General features: G+C 47.2%; 1 protein-coding gene across 1 annotated transcript in view; it reads right to left on the bottom strand.

Annotated features, from left to right (window-relative positions):
* TRABD2B (TraB domain containing 2B) overlaps positions 1 to 3,817 on the bottom strand; it is a 284,203-nt gene extending 280,386 nt beyond the window's left edge. Inside the window, exons 1-2 of the mRNA XM_065071440.1 lie at positions 3,345 to 3,817; positions 2,391 to 2,951 (exon numbers count right to left, since the gene is read on the bottom strand). Coding sequence (XP_064927512.1) covers positions 2,391 to 2,951; positions 3,345 to 3,452 — 669 coding nt within the window. The 5' untranslated portion in view covers positions 3,453 to 3,817. The remainder of the gene's footprint in view (positions 1 to 2,390; positions 2,952 to 3,344) is intronic.
* Between the last annotated feature and the right edge of the window lie 15,813 nt (positions 3,818 to 19,630).

Here is a 19,630-nt window from a genome sequence, read left to right as displayed (position 1 = left end):
CTTTCAGAGCAGATCAAACCCAAGTACCACACCGGGACCACTCCTAGATCTCCTCACGGTATCAGATTAACAGATTTGGTGTGTGCAGTCAGATTAAGTATTTGCAGGAGCACAAAGCTGCCTTTGAGGGCAAGAAGGAAAAAAAAACACCACAAGTTTTTTCTTTTTTAATTTGCTAAGGGCAAAAATTACTGGACTTTGGGGACGGAGGAAACAAAAGCATTGACATGATTCAGCAAGGCATGGTTTTCAAACCTGAATTCTGAATGCAGAAATTATGTGCAATATCCCCATAACAGTAATGCTGAAAACAGGTAAAGGCTGCTGATGCCCTTAGCAGATTTGGGGCTGTAATTTATCACATATGTTCCCATCAAACTGTGCAAACACCTTAAAAGACAAAAGCTGCTCAATTTCTGATTGCCAGCTTAGTGTGTTTTAATTATGTGTTGCTTATTCCAAGACCTGGAATTGGGAGGCTAAACCTAGCAGGAATAATCCACTCCACTAAATTAGCACAGTAATACAGTGAGCAGTAGGACTGCCAGACGGTGTGATAACATTACAAATCACTATTGTTAAACAACTAGCCAGGTGTCAGGATGCATGAAATCTAGAGGAAGCAAGAAAATAAATCTCTGGGTTGTTTTAATTTTTGTCTCCTGTTGTTCTGGTGGCCCCATTCCCAGAAAAAGCTTCAGTCTAGGAAAAATCCTCCCGACACTGATCTATTTTAGCAGCAGTGTCAATTCTCTGTAATAATTAAAATGCAATGTACTTTCGTAATCAGCACAAACTTTTTGCATAAATTAGATTATTGTAGCAAAACAAAGGGGAAATTTTTGTTTCTATTTAAAATGCAGTGAACAAGAGAAAAGAGAATGATGGTAAGAGCAGCAGAGAGCTTTGTACTCTGTCCTTTCTCCTTTCTCTGTCGCTCACGCTGTAAAAAGAAGAAAATGTAATATGATGCACGTTTAAAAGGCTTCCAAGTGGTACATTTTTAACCAAGTGCTTTCACGTGCCTGATTCTAACTGCCATTTTTGACCTAATACAACCAAATGCTATTGGATGTCTGGAACGGTTAATGATTTTTTACCACACCTTAGAGCAGGGGTTCAACAGAGAGGAGAGGCACTTAAACCTTTCAAACAGAAAGGGGAAAACGAATTCCTTCTTTTGCATGTGTGGTAATTCATGCAAAGGTCCTGAGGGGCTTTAATTATTTTTGTTGATAAACAAGAAAACCCCTCCAAAAGTATAAGTAACCAATCTTCTCCTATGACAGCTGTATGCAGAGTTAGGCTTGAAGTATCGAATAAACCAAATGCTAGTGAAAGCGAGACTTTTTCCCCCTAAAACAGCTCCCACTAGACTGCAGAGAAGGGGGTGAAGGCGCTCTGAGGACATTTTAACCACACCAAACATCAGTCCTGTGATCCTTATTGCTACATCACCAAGAATCCTTCTACTCAAATTAGGACAGCAAGATAAAGCTGGAAAGAGACTGATCCAAAACTAATGACAAAAAGCAGGTTAAGAACGAAATAACCTAGCAGTAACTGACACCATCTTCAACTTCCCCTGGATTACTTGTTTTCTTCCACACACATTCATTTCCTGAATTTCTAGTAAATCTGATTTCGTATAAACAGTTTCACAAAGCAAAGTCAATGGCTGTGACTGTGCTCCTGATTAATCCACCAAAATGAAATAGATTGCACAGCTTAGTATTTGGTTGTTTAAAGCTAAATCCACTGAAAGAATTCTGGAGTCCAGTTACACCAATAACGTTTGTTTCTTAATCTACATCCCTTCCTTTTTGCTGAACTTTACCTGTTTTAAAATGAAAAAGTCCAGGCAGATTGCACACTTAATTCCCCCAGTACGAGGGTGATGTGAGCCAGTTTGTTGTGACCTGGAGTGACTACTAAGAAGACGACTGACAGTTTGCACATACTTAAAATCTATTTGAACAATGTCAAAATTTCTTTCTTCATTGTTCATGCTTCATCCTCCTCCTGACAAGTACCACAGAGCTGCTTTATTTAAAACCAAACAAACAAAATCACTTTTTACCCAGCCCAGGGACAGGATGGGAGGCGTGGAAGTTCTCCCCACAAGTGGCAAGCCGGCGGACACACACATTCACACCCGGGACATTTGCCTCTCAAATAAATCAAACACATGATAAACTCGCTGTGCACACTGCAGGATTTTTGCAGGCAGCACGGATCGGTGTGACGGAGAACGCGCAGCCCAACGCAAAGGCTGCTGAGGCCCACGAGTGACCCGTCCCGCCGCAACAGTGTCGGGGTTGACCCCATAAACGCGAGGAGAACGGCCCCCACCTCCTGGGATAAGCCATGAGGCCCAGCAGCCTCCTTACCTGGGAGAAGTTGAGCCCGTTCAGCGGGTGACACTGCTCTTCCACCCTCTCCACCGCACCCGTCGTCTTCTTCATCCTCTCGGCCTCCTGGGCGAGGTAGAGATCGAGCACCGGCACCCCTCTGGAGCGGATGTCCGTCTCCGTCAAGGAGTTCACCATGAGCATCACCCACACGGGCCTCTTGCGCTCCCAGTTGCCGGCGATGGCGTTGAAGAGGTAGTCGGCGTAGAGCCCCTTGCCCCGCTGGTCCGGGGTCATCCAGTGGGGCAGCATCAGCTTGATGTAGTCCAGGTGGCGTTTGAGGCGGCGGTAGAGCTCCCGGGGCAGCACGTCCTGCAGGTTCTCCCCGTGGGGCAGCATCTGGCAGCTGGCCAGGCCCGAGATGGTGTAGGGGTCGGTGAGGTCCAGCTCGAAGTAGACGCTGGAGCTGGCGTGGAAGGCGGCCTTGGAGTTGTCAGGGATGAAGTCCCACACGCGCGTGTAGGGCACGTGGATGGTGCCGAAGAGATAGGCAGGGGGGTCGCGGCGGATGGTCCAGAGGAAGGAGTTGAGCTCTCCTTGCTGTGGGGAGGACAGCGGGGGCCGGTCAGCGGTGGAGGGACAAGACACAGCACGCGGGGGGCACGCCACCCCCGTGGGCTCCCTCTCCCCCATCTCCCCACACAAGCCCCGTCCAGGGTCAAAGCAAAGCCCAGGGGCGCCAAGGGGCCCGCGTGGGGCAGAGCCCCCCTGTGACCCGCGAGGGCCACGCGGGCAGCGCCACACCTGCGGGGCCACGCGCGTCCGCCGGGGCCGCGCGCACACGATCGGCGCGGGACACGGGGTTTCCCTCCGCCCGCGCCCCCCCCGCCCCCCGCCACCTCCGCGCCGGCGGCTCCCGCGGAGCGCCCGCGGCCAAGCCGCGCATCCCGAGCGGCCGCGCCCCCCAGCCCGGCCCGGCCCGGCCCGGCTCACCGAGCGGGGCAGGTCGCACTGCCCCGTGTCCATCTGCTCCCGCCGGGCCGCGGCGTCGGGCAGGAACCCCCCGAAGACGAAGCAGATCAGCGTCAGGTTGAGTTGCATCCCGCTTCCTCTCGCTCTCCTCTCTCTCCTTCCCAGATGAGCCTTTTTGGATTTCTAGGATCTTTTTTTTTTTTTTTCCTTCCCCCTCCTCCTGCTCTTCCCCCTTTTTTTTTTTTTGGCCTTTTTTTTTTTATTCAAACAAACTTTGCCAGTCCCATCTGCATCTGACAAGTGCAGGGGGAAGGACTGGCCGCCCCCTCCCTCCCATGCTCTCCCCCCTCCCGCCCTTTCCCACCCCCACCCCCTCTGGCTCCGGGCTTGTCAGAGGCGCTGGATGCTTTGGGGAGGACGGTTCTCATCGCCAGCCTCCGCCATGCTTTGATTTTGCAGACCGGAGAAGCTCCCTTCCCGCCCCCCCTCCTCCCCGGTCCGGGAGGCGGCTGGGGCGGGCTGAGGAGGAACAGCCGGAAAATAAAAAAAGTTTTAAAAAAAGGAAAGTTTGGGGTTTTGGGCTTTTTTTCCCCAATTGAGCAGCGAAGAGAAGCTCCCGCGGCGCCCCGGGAAGGGCGGGCGCTGCTCCGCGGGACGGCGGCGCGACCCGCACCGGGAGAGGCCGGACCCGGGCTCCGCCGGAAAGTTCGCGCAGCCGCCCCGGCCCGCTCGCGCCTCCCGCCGCCACGCGCCGCCGCCAGGGGGCGCTCGCGCCCCAGCGCAGCCGCGCGGCGCCCCCTGCTGTGAGGCGGCGGCGCTCGCGCCTCGCCCGCCAACCGCCGCCGCTCCACCTGCGCCTCCGCGGCTCGGGCAGAAGCGCAGCGGGGCCGCTCCCCCGCGCTCGAGAAACGCCGCGAAATCGGTCAGGCAGCGCTTGTCCCGGCGCGGGGGGAGCTGCGAGCAGCCGGCTCCTGCGGGGTGCCCCGCGGTGCAACCCCGCAGCGCTCCGCCCGGACCCCGCTCGGCTCCCTCCTCAGCGCCTCCGAGCGGGGGTGCAGGGCGGGTCAAGGACGGGAGCCCCGCATGGCCCACAGGCGCGCCCCCGCCCCCACCCCACGCCCCTGGCGAGAGGATGCAGGGAGATTGTCCGTGTGCTTCCGCAGTGTCCTGCTGTCGCGGTTGGATGTCCAGCTTCCACTTGCACCAAAAAAGCACCTTCCTCCAACAAGAGCTGAGCTGGTTCTTGCTGCCAGGAGCACATCCCGGGTCCCTGGGCGTCTGGAGCTTTCTCTGGACGTTGTTGCAGCAGGTGCTCGACTCCAGCAGCTGCAACTCAAGCCTCGTCCCGAGTGTGCATGGTTTTGGAGGAGAGGGCAGGCTGACAGTGCCTCTTGCTGCTACTTGCAGGAGCCCTGTGGTCAGGGCGCCAGACATAGCCCCTTCTCCCTGCAGGACACGCCGGCCCCACGGTGTTGGTGGCCCTGGGTGTCGCAGCACCCAGCCTGCTGTATGCAGCGTGCAGAGCAGAACAGGTCTGGGCCCTGACCTTCCCACCACTTCCACAACTGCGAAGCCTTTCCAAAATTACCAAGTTCCTCGCTGTATTGCAGAAAATCAAAACTATCGATGTGTGTTTGATGAGATACATCAATTACCAGCGTGCAGCAGGGTCCTCCCACTAGAGTGGAGCCAGCAGAGGTTTTGCCAAGGACGGTGGCAGACTCAGCCTATCTGGCAATGAGCGTGGCTTTCTGACAGCCCTGCGAAGGCGGACAGGGACACCACTTGCTGAGGTTACTGATGAACAGACGCAGCTCTGCAGGCTGCTGAAGAGGCTTTCAGACCCCCGTGTACACATCCCATGGACTCTGCTCCTGGCCCTTGGAGGCTGGAGAGCATCCTCCTAACCGCAGCGTCAGGACCAGCAGCTCCTTTCTAAGCGAGGACTCTCATCCTGCCCTCCCAGATCTTCCAGCCAGGTAAAAATCATGCAGAGGAGCAAGGGATGGGTTTTCCTCATGGTCTTTCCAGTTCCTGCAAGGAACACCTAAACACCCCCCACAAGCATGCGGGGTGTTGGACGGTCACTGTAGGTTGCTCTGCTCCCACCTGAAATGAAATCCAGAGGAGAAAGGGTTGTGCAGCTCATGTCCTAACAGATTTGATACCATAAGGTCTAATTCCAGTCAGAACACGGTGTCCTGTTGTTTTTCCTGAAGCTGCCACAGGCCAGTTAAAAGTTACAGGCTTGGTGCTGTCATGACACTGTAGCGTGAGGGCCACTGCATTTGTTCTCAGCTGGACCAAACCGTGTCCTTGCATTCAGCATGTGGCACTTCCAAAGTGACGTGGCTGCACTTGCCTGGCTGAGCGGCTTTGACTTGGTCAACCCTTTTTCTAGCTCCTTCCTAAATCTCTTCCAAAGTAGTGAAGGAACAGAGTGGCCTCATTAGAAGGCTGTTGGGGACATCTTAAGTGATGTGACCCAACGCCTCACATGCTGGAGAAGATGCCTGGGAGGTCTGTATGGTGGTGTGAGGCCCTATTCAGTCGTGGGTGCTGTGCTGTGAAGGGTGATTAACCTTATGGATGGCATACATATCAAAGCACCCAGGGCAAGAATAAACAAACATCTTTGGCACTGTGCTCGTCCTCCACGAGCCAAAAGGCAGGTGTGTGTGTGTGGGTATAGCGAGTTTTCCAGCCGTTCCCCTGAACTCAGCCCTGATGTTGCAAGAGCTGCCTAGCTGTGAAAACACGGCCTCGCCTTGATTTATGCCGTTTGTGGGTAAGATGACTAAGAACAGAAATCCCGGTGGGAGCGCTATGCGGGTGTGTACCAATCTGGTGGGACAGTCAGGTTGGGGAAGCTGCAGCCAGAGCTTCAGGCGGTAGGAAGCAGAGACCACAAACCACATGATACGTATCGCGATGTGCCACCTAAGATACAAAAGCATGCCCACAAGCTTTTTGTGAAGATAAGTCATTGGTAACAGCACGGGAAATTAATTCTTTTGTGTAATTGTAACGTTTTTTTCTCCTTCAGATGAGTTCCATATGTCCTTGTGATTTTTTTTTCCTTTAAACACAGCAGTTTAGAACGAATCTTAAGTAACGTTTAGCCTGCTTCTAAAGTAAATATTTACAAAAACATTAAATAATGGTTCTGATCTTTGGAAAATGTATATTTCTCCCTACCTGCTACTGTTTTGTGCTTATCTGGAGTAATGGAGAAGCTTAGTAATAAACCCCAAGGCTGTAAAACAGTATAACAATGTGATTAGCAGTAATCAGATGGGAAATACTGACTATTAAAAGCTGTGAAGAGATAAGAGGGATAAACTGAAAAGGGAAGGTTATGTTATTTTGCTTTAACAAATTTTAAGAAATCTAATGGGGGAAGAGGCTTTTAATCTTACAAAAGCTGTATTGGTTTTTGGAAGCATAATAGTGTGAGCTGATATTTATGTCATGTATCATCTTCAAAGAGCTTTAGTAAATACATATTAATCATTTCACCAACCACTTAAAGGCAACCACTTCAGGGGTGCGGTGAGGCAAGGACTGTACAAGCATGTTGTGCTGAGGCAGGAAGCGAAGACAGCCAGATTCAATACGGACTCCGTGCGGGTACGAGAAATACTTGGGGAGGCTTTAACAATATCTTTAATCAGGCAAAACAAAACCCCATGGAACAGAGGGCAGATTTCTTTGTTAATGAGAAGCTGGCATTGGGAGTTGTACTTACAGCATGTTTCTAACAGGTAAAGAAGATTATTAGATCTGAGAGGAAGGAGCTTGTGAGGGATCGGTGTTTGCATGCAGGGAAGCGTAAGAGTTTTTCATCAGAACATGCTCCTTACAGGGCTCAGGAAAAATATACCGTTGGCCTGTGCCGCACCAGAATCTGTCTGTGTGCCATGGTGTGCTTTCGTTTGAAGAATTTCAAAGCATCCACTGGATTTGAGTCTCTGCATTTCTTACACCTTTCCTGTAACAAGAACCCTGGCTGACCCACTGGCGCTCCCAAAAGCTGCCCTGTGTCAAAACTGGAAGAGTCAGAACCCAGCTTTTCCTTTTCCATGAGTGAAGCCGAAGGCGTCTTCTGCTCCTGCCAGAGGCGGCAGATGAGATCCAGTCATTTTGTACGCTGCAGATCCTAGAATAATTTAGGTTGGAAGGGACTTTGTGAGGTCTCTGGTCCAACCACCCTCACTCTGAGCGGGGTTAACTTCGGTGTTAGATCAGGTTGCTCAGGTCCAATTAAGGATCCTAGTTAGATTTCTCTCCTCTCTTATGCACAGGTGGCATTATATGTAGCTGTCCTGGACTCAAGATGTAATAAGCCTCGAGCAGTTGCACTGCTAGCTATCATGACATGGCTTGTTATTTGCCATGACACCTGTGCTGTGATGTGTCTAGCAAATAGATTTTCCTGCAGAAGACTGATTTTGCTGTTAGCAGTTGTATTCACCTATAACATCATTGTTCAGTTATGCAATGCATGATTTGAAACATGCAATTGTCAGAGGAACAAGCCTCTACTACTTAAGACTGTCACACTGAAATGCTGAATTATCCCAACCGTTTAAATGTTCCGCATCTTCTTTCCCTATGTATTGCAACCACTACGATGCAGTCACTGTAGTCAGTCTCCTATTTCCTTGCCTTTTTGTCCTCCTATGTCCAATTCAGCGTCTTTTGCCTCAGCGTTCCAAAAAACAACCAATCTAGTGAAGAAAATCCCCTCTCAATCCTAACATCCTCCCTTCCAAGGACTAGGTATGGATTTTGCAGACCAACCAGCATTAATAGCTTGTATTACATTTTGCAAAGTCTCACCTTGTGCTGTGGCCTCTGCAATGACAGACCACATCCTGCCCCAGCCTCGGCGTGTAAATACACTGAAGAAAACTATTCCCAGTGTCAGGCTCTGGTATGCATTCTCCCTCTGTATAAAGTTTAGTCTGCGCTTGTGTATGTATATAATATTACACATGCACACACCTAGGAAGGTGTATGTATCTATGTGTGTGTGTGTTTATATATTTTAGCGTGTTTATATATACATATATATGTATATACATGCACAGACACACACAAATGATGGGACAGGGGAGTACTATTAACGCTCCATCATATGCTTTTCACTTCTTTTTCCCATCCTCTCAAAGATATCCTGGATTTGAGCCCATGGAGGCAGAAGCCTGTCCTTCTCTTACGAGTGTAGTGGATCCTGTCTTCTCCAGATCTCCTGTCTGCAACGTACACAGAACATTACTGTTCCATTCCTAAATCAGAGAGATGAGGACAAAAAGGTCCACCTGAACAGGAGTAATCTTCCTGCTTCATAGCAAAGGCTGTAGCCATTTCCTTAGCACAATAGATTATCTCCTTGAGGACTAATAAGCAAAGAGGTTTCTTCCTGCTCAGCATAGTTCAATGTTTCCAGGAGCTCCACTTGATTTCATAAACAGTTCAAACCTCTTTCATATTTGGCGAGTTCAGCTGCTCAAGAGTCCTCTGAATGTTCCTCTCTTTATTGTCATTCACTATGTTTTCTTTTCCTGGTTTCTAGATCGCCATTTTTTTCTACAGCCTTGGTATCATATTATCTTTTGAAAGAGGACTCTATGCCTGCCTGTCCTTCTCCTAACCCGGAGCAGAATATTACAAGCAAATACAATAACTGGGTGCGTATGACTGAAGTAGCTGATTTACCAACAGCATTCCTGTTCCAGGAGCTTTGAACACTCATAACGGACACGCAAAATGTGCCAGTATTGTGGTAATTTCATTTAAAAACTGCTCCTTTTTATATTTTGGAGCTGGTAGAATATGGCTCACATTTGCTGCCTGTGTATGGGCTTGCTCCTTATTAAACTCATGGTCCTTTTTTCCAGTAACCACTTCAGTGCTGTGAGTCAACATAACTGGATCAGAAAAACACCATCTGTCGATTGGATAAACAAAAGTCTAGTTAGCTGCAAGTTTAATAGATCACAAAATCTCACCAAGTCCATTTTTATGTTAATAAATTCCACCACGGAATTTTTTCTGATGTCACATGGCAAAACTGATGTAAATAAATAGCAGCTGAAGCATTTGCCGTTATTTATCACAGTGTTTTGTGAGCTTAACAATAGAAGTAGGCCAGGATCTGAACTTCCCTGATCGTGAAGTGCCATCTGGGTCTGTACGTTGGGTTTCATGGATCTTAAACAAGTAGGTTTAGAAGGGATCTCATCTTGCCTGACCAGAGCAGGTCAGATGGACCTCCACTATGCCAACCAGATGTCCATCCCACCTCGGAGTGGGGCTGGGGTCAGTGCTCAGTAACAGCCACTGACCTAATATCATCCATCCTGTGCCCAAATTATAGTTTTCCATATTATTCATGGATGGCGCTGAGGTGTGAGATGTCTCCTCTGCCACCTGTGCTGGGAAAGAGCTCCTCTGAAAATCAGCTATTTCTTCCCCCGCCAATCTAGTCTGGTTTTAAAAGTTTCCCATGGTGGAGATGTAATGCATCAGCAAGTATAGCTCAGGTGGTTCCTTCATGTCCTGTCCCCATCTTCCTGAGCAAAAGACTGGGCCTATGGGTGGGTTCTAGAAAAGTTGTTCCAACAATAGCCATTCTACCTTTCTGAGCCATGGAGTTGGTCAGAGACGGTCTAGATGATCTCCCCATGAAAATAATTACTCTCCAGCTGCCAGGTTTCAGCAGGAGCCTTTCGTGTCTTCAGAGAAGAGTCATTCAGACTCCCAGTTGTTTCAAATCAAGCATATGAAAACACTTCCAACAGTATATTCAAGTCCAAGATCCTTCCTGAGTGAGGCCATGGTCAAGACTGTACCAGTTCACGGGTTCGTACAGAAAGGAGTGACATTGCCTGGCTGCCTTTTGTGTGGCCACCAGACGCCTTTTTGGTTCTGATCACCTGCAGATTGTTTTTAATAGCAGCCCAGAACAAAACGTGCTCTTGCTTCTCTGGACCTGTTCGCAAACACTTGATGAGACCTTCCAAGCCATCCTCAGCCCACTAAAAAGAGTGACGAACAAACTTGCCTAAGAAGTTATACAATTAGAGAGGAGAAACATAGACTGTGCTTTAGGCAAAACTGCTGGTGGTGCTGAGAGTCCCCAAAGCCGGAAGTTTATGGTGGTACTGCAGCAATTCTTTTGCATCACAGGGATGGTATTCGCTCTCCATATCCACACAGCCTGTGGCAATGTTTGCTGTTAAACGGGCAGTATGCGCTGCTCTCTCCGTACAGAGTGTTCTAGGGCATCTGCTGCAGGAGAAATCTGGCTGCCTCCCTCTAGGAGGAAACCTGGTGGTGGTTATGAGAAGGGGACCCTACTCCTGTCCATGCTGTATCTCTCGTCCTTTCCCGCAGAAGGAAGATGACAGGGAGCTTTTTCAATACCTGAAATGTTCTGGTAACACTGCCGGTTCTCTGTCCAAATCCCCAAACATGCTTTTGCCCTATTTTTAGGAAGCCCCAGGTGAGGAGCAGGACATACATATGTTGTAGACCCACACACAGTGTGGCAAAATAGTCTTACTTGTTTCTTTCTGTTCCCTGGAAACAACTTCTGCCGGTTAGAGTAGAACACGTAAATGTACTTAATCGTAAGAAGCTTTAACTTTTCAGATCATAGTAATCTTCCCCTTTCCTTCCTCCTGTGTAACTCAGAGTGGTTTATATATTTGAGATCCAGCTGTGCATGCTTGGATCTTTGATACTCAGATTGTACTTTGAAGCTACTTCTGCCCTGAAATCACACTGTGTATATCCATTACAAGCTGTAGGGAAGAGTTAATCAAATAAAACCTGATGCTATGCTATGCTAAAGCACATCACAACTTACCTAGCTCTTCTTACATATCTTTTGATTATCGCAGAACTGTAAAGCTCTTGTTTTGTTTCTTTGAAGCAAATTTACAATAGCCCCGGTAATCCCTTTGCACTTGAGAAAAAGGAAACCTTTCACACTATTGCAAGTCCCTAAAATGCCTACAAGGGCTCCTCTGCTGAGCTCTGTCCTTCACATGTTAACTGTGAACTGGAAGACAGTTTGTGGCCGGGTCATCTTTTATCTATGTGGTACAATCCCCCACATCACTTAATCACAAAAGTGAAGATTTTCAGGGTTTCTTTCAGTGCGCTGATTTTTCAAAGCGTTTTCTGCAGACAAAGAGAAGATACCGTATTAATTTTAGAAGTGTGTTTATAATGCACCATTCATCCCAATGGGCGTCTAATCACTTTCGGTCTGCCTGCGTGAGGAGTTAGGCCGGTCTCTCCTGGCATTGCTCATGTGGAAAGCACCGAGAAAGCAGGGAAAAAAGAACAGAATGACAGAAATGTCATAATTTGGCAAGAAGAATGAGGTCTCCCAACTCTTTCAGAAAGTAGCTTTGCTTTCATAGGGAAGTAGATCTTGCAGGCAATGTAAAATCTGAGCCATGCTTTCTGAGCACATCTTTCTGTTGAATCTCCATCTATATATGCCTGGTCCCATGATGATAGCTATTTCATAAACATGAAACAAAAGGATGGATTATGCATGTATTTTTGTCAAGAGCGGAGAAATATAGCCACAATAAACTCAGGAGTTTGCAGAGTGAAGTAAAAAAGAGACTTTCTTTTCGGAAGCAAAAAGTTATGACTATTGGAATCTCACTGGGCTGATGTTCATTGGGATCATCACTCATACTTTTTGTTGTCGTTGCTAACCTACACACGCACACAGAAACTGCCTTTCACGGATGAAAAATGTCTTGCTTATTCACAATCCCTGTAGAAATAAACATTATTTTATATATATATGTACTGCTGGCAGTGAGGATTTTATTTCTCATGCCATGTGCCAAGCTTTCATTAGTCAAAGTGTGAAAAATTCCATTTGCTGTGTTTTGGAGAGTTTGTGTTGGAAGCATTTAGAGAGCAATTCAGTGATCCTTCAATCGCTGGGGAAGGGACCCCCCTGGGACCTGGCCAGCCCCATAGGACACAGGGGTTGTGCTTTAATCCTCAGCTTTGTAACCCACCCTTTTCTTGACTTCGGGTGAATTGCTTCATCTGTCTGCATGTTGGATCCCAAATAACAAGGATCAGGCTTTCAAGTCGTAAATTTATTCAGTAGTATAAACTTAATATATCTCAGATACTAGTATGGTGGTAGCCACATGGTCAGACTCTTCAAGCTAAATCAGCTTGATAAATGGAAGCAAATCAAGGTCTGAACGTAAGTTTTGGACAAGTTCCAGAGCACGAGCAACACGAATCCTTAATTTCACTCCACACCATGACACAAAACCAAGCACAATTTTCTGCGCACATGGATCTCACCCTGCTGGAATCCAGGTCCTGGTCTCCATCCCAAGCCTACCTCATTTTGGGGCTGATACAGGGAGATAAGGTCCTTGCAGTGTCCTCTCTAAATTAGGTCACTTTGGAGACAGTAAAGGATCCTGGAATAAGTTGAGCTGCCCTGGAATGGCTTTAGTTTGATGGACTGAACTCCATGAAGCTGTGTATGTGTATCCATGGGTATGTGAAGTGACCGTGAGTTTCAGGTCCTTTTCCTACCTGTGCTGGTGAACTTCTTCTGTTCCTGCTCCTCTGTGGAAAACAAGAAGAGCATAAGAGCCAACATGAGTAAGATCAAACTCTCTGCTTATTCAGATGGAAATTATTGCTAAGTCCCCAGGGTTCCATGAACTAAACCTGGGAGTTTGCTTGCTTTCTTAAAAGTGGTGTTGCCAAGTTCTGGACAGAATTTACAGAACAAATCTCTCGGCATTGTAATTCATAGCAAAGGAGACCTAAGTTTATCAACTGAATTATAGATGATTGAGCCTTATATAAATTCTTTAAGTGTCTTTTTTGTCTTCTTTTTGTGTTCCTCCTCTGCCCTTATCAAGATGCCCAATGAAAGACTTAAATCCATTTTCACCCTCTTTAGAGGCATCGACGATAAAGCAAATGAAATATTATTCTTTCTGAGCAGTAAATTTATAGCAGGCAATAACAAATCCATGAGAATTTATATGGCCTTTTGCCAAAGAAACCAAGGGTTTGAATCCATATACTGAAAAATATACTCATATCTATTCCGGTGTTTAAGAAGCTGTGGGAAATCCATTTTTTGTAAGTGAAATGAGAGAAAAGTACCCCAAATCACCTATGACCCTCCTTTTAAAGCCTGAGTGTCATCAGGAGGTTAAAGCTTTAATAAGACTTTCTCATGCCTTTAGCTCCCTGACATATCTAAGGGGATGAAGGTATGAGAAGAATGAAGGGTTTATACCATCAAACAGCCGAGCTTCCCGCTGCCCGTGCATGGGACGATGTGACCGGAGGCTGTGTTGGTGTCTACCTGCACTGCTAAGGACTGGAAGCCTTACCAGACCCTCCCCTGAAGGAGCCGTGGAAGATGGTGAGATGGTCCCTGTCAACTGAAGCAACGTACATCAGCATTCCTAAAACCAAACTGCTCCTGGTCTCCTGCAACCTCAGTTCGTTATCTGTTGGTAATTGTCAGAATGCTGCCCATCTCTTAGCTCACTCCCCACAAACAGCAAAGCGTTACCCTTCCAGAAAGCTGCATGTTCACCAGCTAACCGTTCTGCTGGCTGGCTTTTCCTCCTCCCGTTTCCTCACTTGCTTCTCTTGTGCTTTGGTCATGTTGGTAGGAGGATAAATGAGACATCAATATCAAACCAACCCGGAGACAACTGATATTTCCTCCTCCAATCTGGGATTTGGACCTCTGAGAAACCTCTTGAGGTTGACTGGCCAACACGGTGTCTTTTTCCCTGGCATTGCTCAGGCAGCTCAGGTCTCCATGGCTGAGCAGTTAAGGGAACCCACCAGATCTCTAGATGGGCATTTCCCATGTTGCTCTCTACCAGTGTACAGTTGTGGATCATGTCTCCTGCAGAGCTTTCTTTAATCCTTTTGGCAAATCCCACCATGTCCTCACCAGTCCTCATTTGGCTACGCATGTGGAAGTCTTCAGACATGTCTGCAGTCGGATGCTAGCCGTGTTTTCAATCAACATGATTTGTTTTAAATTAGAGCTGTAAGGGCTTTACAGGCTGTGCTGACAAGCCTGGTCCTTAAAAAAATATATATATAAAAAAAAAATCTCCAAAGCAATGTGCTTTAGGGACAAGAAGGGAGGGAAAGTGACATCCATTCTGGGAAGGAAGAAGCAAGAATAACAAAATCTGGCACCCGGGTCTGTGTTTGCTCTAATGATGCATCTCCATGTGCTTCGTGTCCTTTGGTGACACTGCCCTTTCCGTGCCACGCCGTGGATCGTCAGATGAGGAAGCCTGGCCCAAAATAAACGCCAGGCTGCTTTTCATCTCGGGGATTTGTTTGTGCCAAGTGAACAAAGTGACTTCTTTGTGGCTGTTTGCATTTGTCGTTCCAAGTTGTCTGAGCACTAAGTTATAAATACACACCACCGATTGATAGCCTCAATATGTCCAGTCCGACACGCTTTGCCTGCTGGCAAGAAAAGGATTTGGCTTGCCTTAATTATTTTTGTTTTAATACTTTTTAAAATGTTTTCTATAAATCAAAGACACTGTAAATACAACTCAGAAGGAGGGGGCTCCTTCTTTACCCATTTTGTAGACCGGGTTTCTGACCAATAATTTTAGGTAGGTCTTCTGTTTCATGCTTGTATTCTTTACGGTCATATATGTAAAGGGATGCTGCCAAGTTAGGTATGTAATTTAACGTCATCGACATTTTTAGATTGTTTCGATGCCAAAATAAAATCAAGTCGGAATTTTATCAACTCGCCTCCTCTTAGAGGAGACGCAAGGTACCAACATGAAAGGCTGGGTTGTTCTGAGCTCGGCTTTAGGAGTGCTAATGGTAAGCCAAGACTGGGCCTGTGAATCAGAGACAGCTCTGAGCAGTCTGAGCTAAACCCTGAGTTTTGGGGGCTGTTGGCCAAATCCTTCTCGATTATTTTCTGCACCCGCTCTCAGCCCCCACCACTGAAAAACAATGCTGGTGAAAAATGCCTCTTTGGGAATTTAATTTGCATGGAAAACATTTTCTTTTTGTATCCAAATCTTCCAGTCTGTGTAGGGTTTTCCATTTGCTTTCAGCAAAGACTATTTTTCACTATTTGCCTCATCCAAAATTCTTATTAAGAAACTGAATGCTTTTACCAAAAATGGGTATCTTTTCCTTCCCCTTCTCCCACTTCTCCATTCACAACATCCCCCAGACCCCTGAAAACAAGATCATTGAAAGCAAGCACATTTCTTTTAAACATTTCCCATGGAAATGATTTTGTTGTGGTTAATGCCTGCTCTGTGTCTCTTCTGTCTGGAGCTGGAAGAAAATTCCCTGAAAACACAATCAGCCAGTGCATCTCCACAGCCCAAGTGAGGTTCTGAACATCTCATTTATTCATTTATACGATCATCCAGCAACCATAATTGTGGTCACCGCCTTGCTTGCAATTTGTACGCTGAAATAGTTGTGCACAGTCATTAGAAAACTGGATCCCTGTTCAAAGATCTCGCAGCTTCAGACACATTTCTGGAAGAATGTCGCGATGTGCTGCGCGTTGTATGTCTGCATGCATACTTATTTTTAAACAAATATGCATATATATAAATGTAAACATATGATTGGAAGTGAAAGATAGTGAGATGACATTTTTGTGCCTGATCTTGGGTTTGCTTTGAAACAAGCTTTCCCAGGGTGACCTGGAAACGGTGCCCACCCATGGAAGCAGATGGCCCCGGGTCAGTTTTAGGCTGTAGTTAATCAGCTTCTCGTTCTGGTGCAAAAAGAGACTATAGTGCCCTGTACACACACGGCAGCATGGGGAGCTACACATGGACTGAGCCGGCAGCTGCAGTCTGCTCTGGCCATTCCGATCTGGAGTGAATCTGGATCTGGATCTTCATGGGGTCTGGCCTACGTGTCAAAAACGTGAAAGAAACAGACGTGTGGACCCTTTGTAAATCCAGTTTGCAGGGGAACGGGCTCCTTACTCGCTCCTATTCCGGTGTGTTTAAGTTAGGAGGCATGTAATATAAATTGAAGCCTAATTTTTTCTTTGAAGCTATTAACACCCACCCACAAGCAACAGGAAACTGACTTCAACTTTAATTAGTACCAACACATTCAAAATTCACCCTATATTTGCCTTCAAGTGCAGCAAAGCAGCTTCAAAGCTAAAAGCTTCTTCACTTTCTAAGTAATAATGAGGTATTAATGAGGCAATTAGGGGCTTGTAAACATGGTGTCAAAGAGATATGAACTAATCAGCAGCAACAGGAAAGAGGCAGATCCCTCTGACTTGAGTGCGCTGTGCTCCCCGTAGCCCCCTGAGGCATTCTGTACTTGTAAACTAATCCGCAAAAATGTTCTAGATTAATTCAAAACACTATCCTCTTTTTAATTCCCTGACTGTCTTCGGGCTTGTTTCTGAATAGATGCTCTGTGTGAAGGCTTTTAAATACGCACTTTTGTTATTGCAATAAAACCCAGATTGAAGTTCTCTTGCACTAAGCTGTCAATTTATATTTGGCTCCTTTCTTAGATGCATATGAAATACTTCTAAATCATTTGTTAGAATATTACTTCCAGTTTATTTCCTTTTAGGCTATTTCATTTAAAAAATAAAGCATGTAATTTAATTAGAACTGATGAACACCACTTTTTTTTTTTCTTTAATGTAAAATGTTAGTGTTGAAATCGAAGGATTAAATGCACCAGTTAGATCTTGGAGTGATGCAGATAGGGCAGGGACAAATGTGTCCTCTCATGGATTTGTGACCTACAGTGTTGGACTGCAATCTGATTGCACTAATTTGCTGCATGATTTTAGGACGGTTGCTTTTATGATTCTGGTTTCCTTGTAGCAACACAGTTCTCACAGAATCCCAGAGTGTCAGGGGTTGGAAGGGCCCTGGAAAGCTCACCCAGTGCAATCCCCCCATGGAGCAGGAACACCCAGATGAGGTTACACAGGAAGGTGTCCGGGCAGGTTGGAACATCTGCACAGAAGGAGACTCCACAACCCCCCTGGGCAGCCTGGGCCAGGCTCTGCCACCCTCACCATGAAGAAGTTTCTTCTCAAATTTAAGTGGAACCTCTTGTGTTCCAATTTGAACCCATTACCCCTTGTCCTGTCACTGGTTGTCACCAGAAGAGCCTGGCTCCATCCTCCTGACACTCCCCCTTTCCATATTGATCCCCATGAGTGAGTCCCCCCTCAGTCTCCTCTTGTCCAGCTCCAGAGCCCCAGCTCCCTCAGCCTTTCCTCACACGGGAGATGCTCCACTCCCTTCAGCATCTTGGTGGCTGCGCTGGACTCTCTCCAGCAGTTCCCTGTCCTGCTGGAACTGAGGGGCCACAACTGGACACACTATTCCAGGTGTGGTCTCCCCAGGGCAGAGCAGAGGGGCAGGAGAACCTCTCTGACCTACTGACCACCCCCTTCTAACCCACCCCAGGTACCATTGGCCTTTCTGGCCACAAGGGCCCAGTGCTGGCTCATGGTCACCCTGCTGTCCCCAGGACCCCCTGATCTGATCTGATCTGATCTAGGTGGGACCAAATGCATCTTCACAGCATCCCTGATACGTACACTCCAAATCTTCGGTGATAGTCGAAATTCTGACCTTGCTCCTTTCCTCAAGTTACCTCCACAGATGGTATTGCTCCACAACTGAGAGTACGACTGATTAGAGAGAGGGGTTTGGATAGGGCCTGTCATCTCCTGGAGATCAGGGTGAAACTGCATATCCTTTCTCTGCATGATCTCATTACCGTCAGCTCTCTAGGGGTGAAAAGCGAGTTCACTAAACCAACTTATTGTGAAAAAATATTTTGAAACATAACACATTGTGGTTTGATCCTGCATTCTCACAGGTATATGTTGGAAATCACTTGGTTGAAGTCAGTAACATGCGTGTTAAGCTCTCAGAGGTGAAAACAGAACGGAGGCCCTAATAGTTTTTCCTACATCAGGAATTTGATCTGATCCACAGGAAAACTGTATGTGAGTTCAACAGTCCAGCACTTTGCGTGGTGCTGTGCAGTTGATTGTAACTCTGGAATCACCCCGCAACAGACCAGTTAAAAATGGTCTCCAAGCATTTCTGAGAAGAATTCTTATTGATATGGTGGTGGCGAATCGTGTCTGCAAATGTGAAAAACAGCACTGGCCTCTCCAGAAATTCAGCTTGTTGTTTGAATTGCCATTAGTATTTTATTCTGGACATGACATAGCTCTCATAGCAGTTGGTTATACAGGTTGTAGATGAGCTTTATGTGTCGCGGTAGAGATTTGTAAGCGTCCCAGACTGTCACAGCCATGTGAAGATGGTGGTGGGCGGTTGGAGGGCCAGCAAGGTTGACACTGGGTGAAGATTTCACTGGCTCTCATTAAGCAAACACATATGGGCCAGTGTCATGATCTTCCCAGTATTTCTTTCCCCAAGACAGTATCTCTGTTCATGTTAGGAGGAGACCACAGCTACAGGCATCAGCTGCAAATACATCTTGGGTGGTTCCTTCCAAGCAGACAAAGTGCCTGAAACCTCTGACTCCTACTGGGAGTTTAAAGGAGTTTGGGACTGGTGACCCTAAATGCAGCTGGTCAATAAACCACAGGTGTGGCCCACGGAGTCCCAGAGAGGGGGGAGCTCTGGTGTCCTGCCCTGAGTGCCTGGAGCAGGAATGGGGGTGTATGTGGGAGCAGCCAGAGCATCCCCATTTCAACGTGTGAGACGCAACAGACCTGCCTTGTTAGCTCAGAGCTCCCTGGCACTGGGGACATTGCCTCTGCTTCACCCCTTTCCTTCCTCTCCCCTCGTGTTAATCCCACATAACCCTCCCTGCTCTTTCCATCTGGGTGGGGATCTTAAGACCCCTACAGTTCTGCTGGGCCTCTCCTGTTTGTGTGCAATAATACAGGATGGCTGGACCATTAACACCTTCTCTGAGCACAGCATGCTAGAGTTGCAACACTTTCCGGGCCTGGGCTCCTTTGCCAAAGGGTGTTATTGTGTGTGCATGCTCAACTCTTCTCTTAAAATCCCAAATAGGATTTGCTTTTCTCTTTCCTTACAGTTTGCGGGTTTTTTGCTATCGGTATCCATGGGGCTTTTCCTCTTGTTGTTCCTTTAGAGGTAACAGGCTGGGGATGGTTTTGTTTGTTGTTCTCCTCTCCTCTTCCCCACCATACCGCCGTCTCTGGGTGACCAAGGAGGGGCCAAATGAGTCTGCAGAGTAGTAGGAAAACGTGG

The sequence above is a fragment of the Columba livia genome, chromosome 8 (assembly GCF_036013475.1).
Source record: "Columba livia isolate bColLiv1 breed racing homer chromosome 8, bColLiv1.pat.W.v2, whole genome shotgun sequence".
Taxonomy (NCBI): domain Eukaryota; kingdom Metazoa; phylum Chordata; class Aves; order Columbiformes; family Columbidae; genus Columba; species Columba livia.
This window is presented reverse-complemented; position numbering and strand designations above follow the sequence as displayed.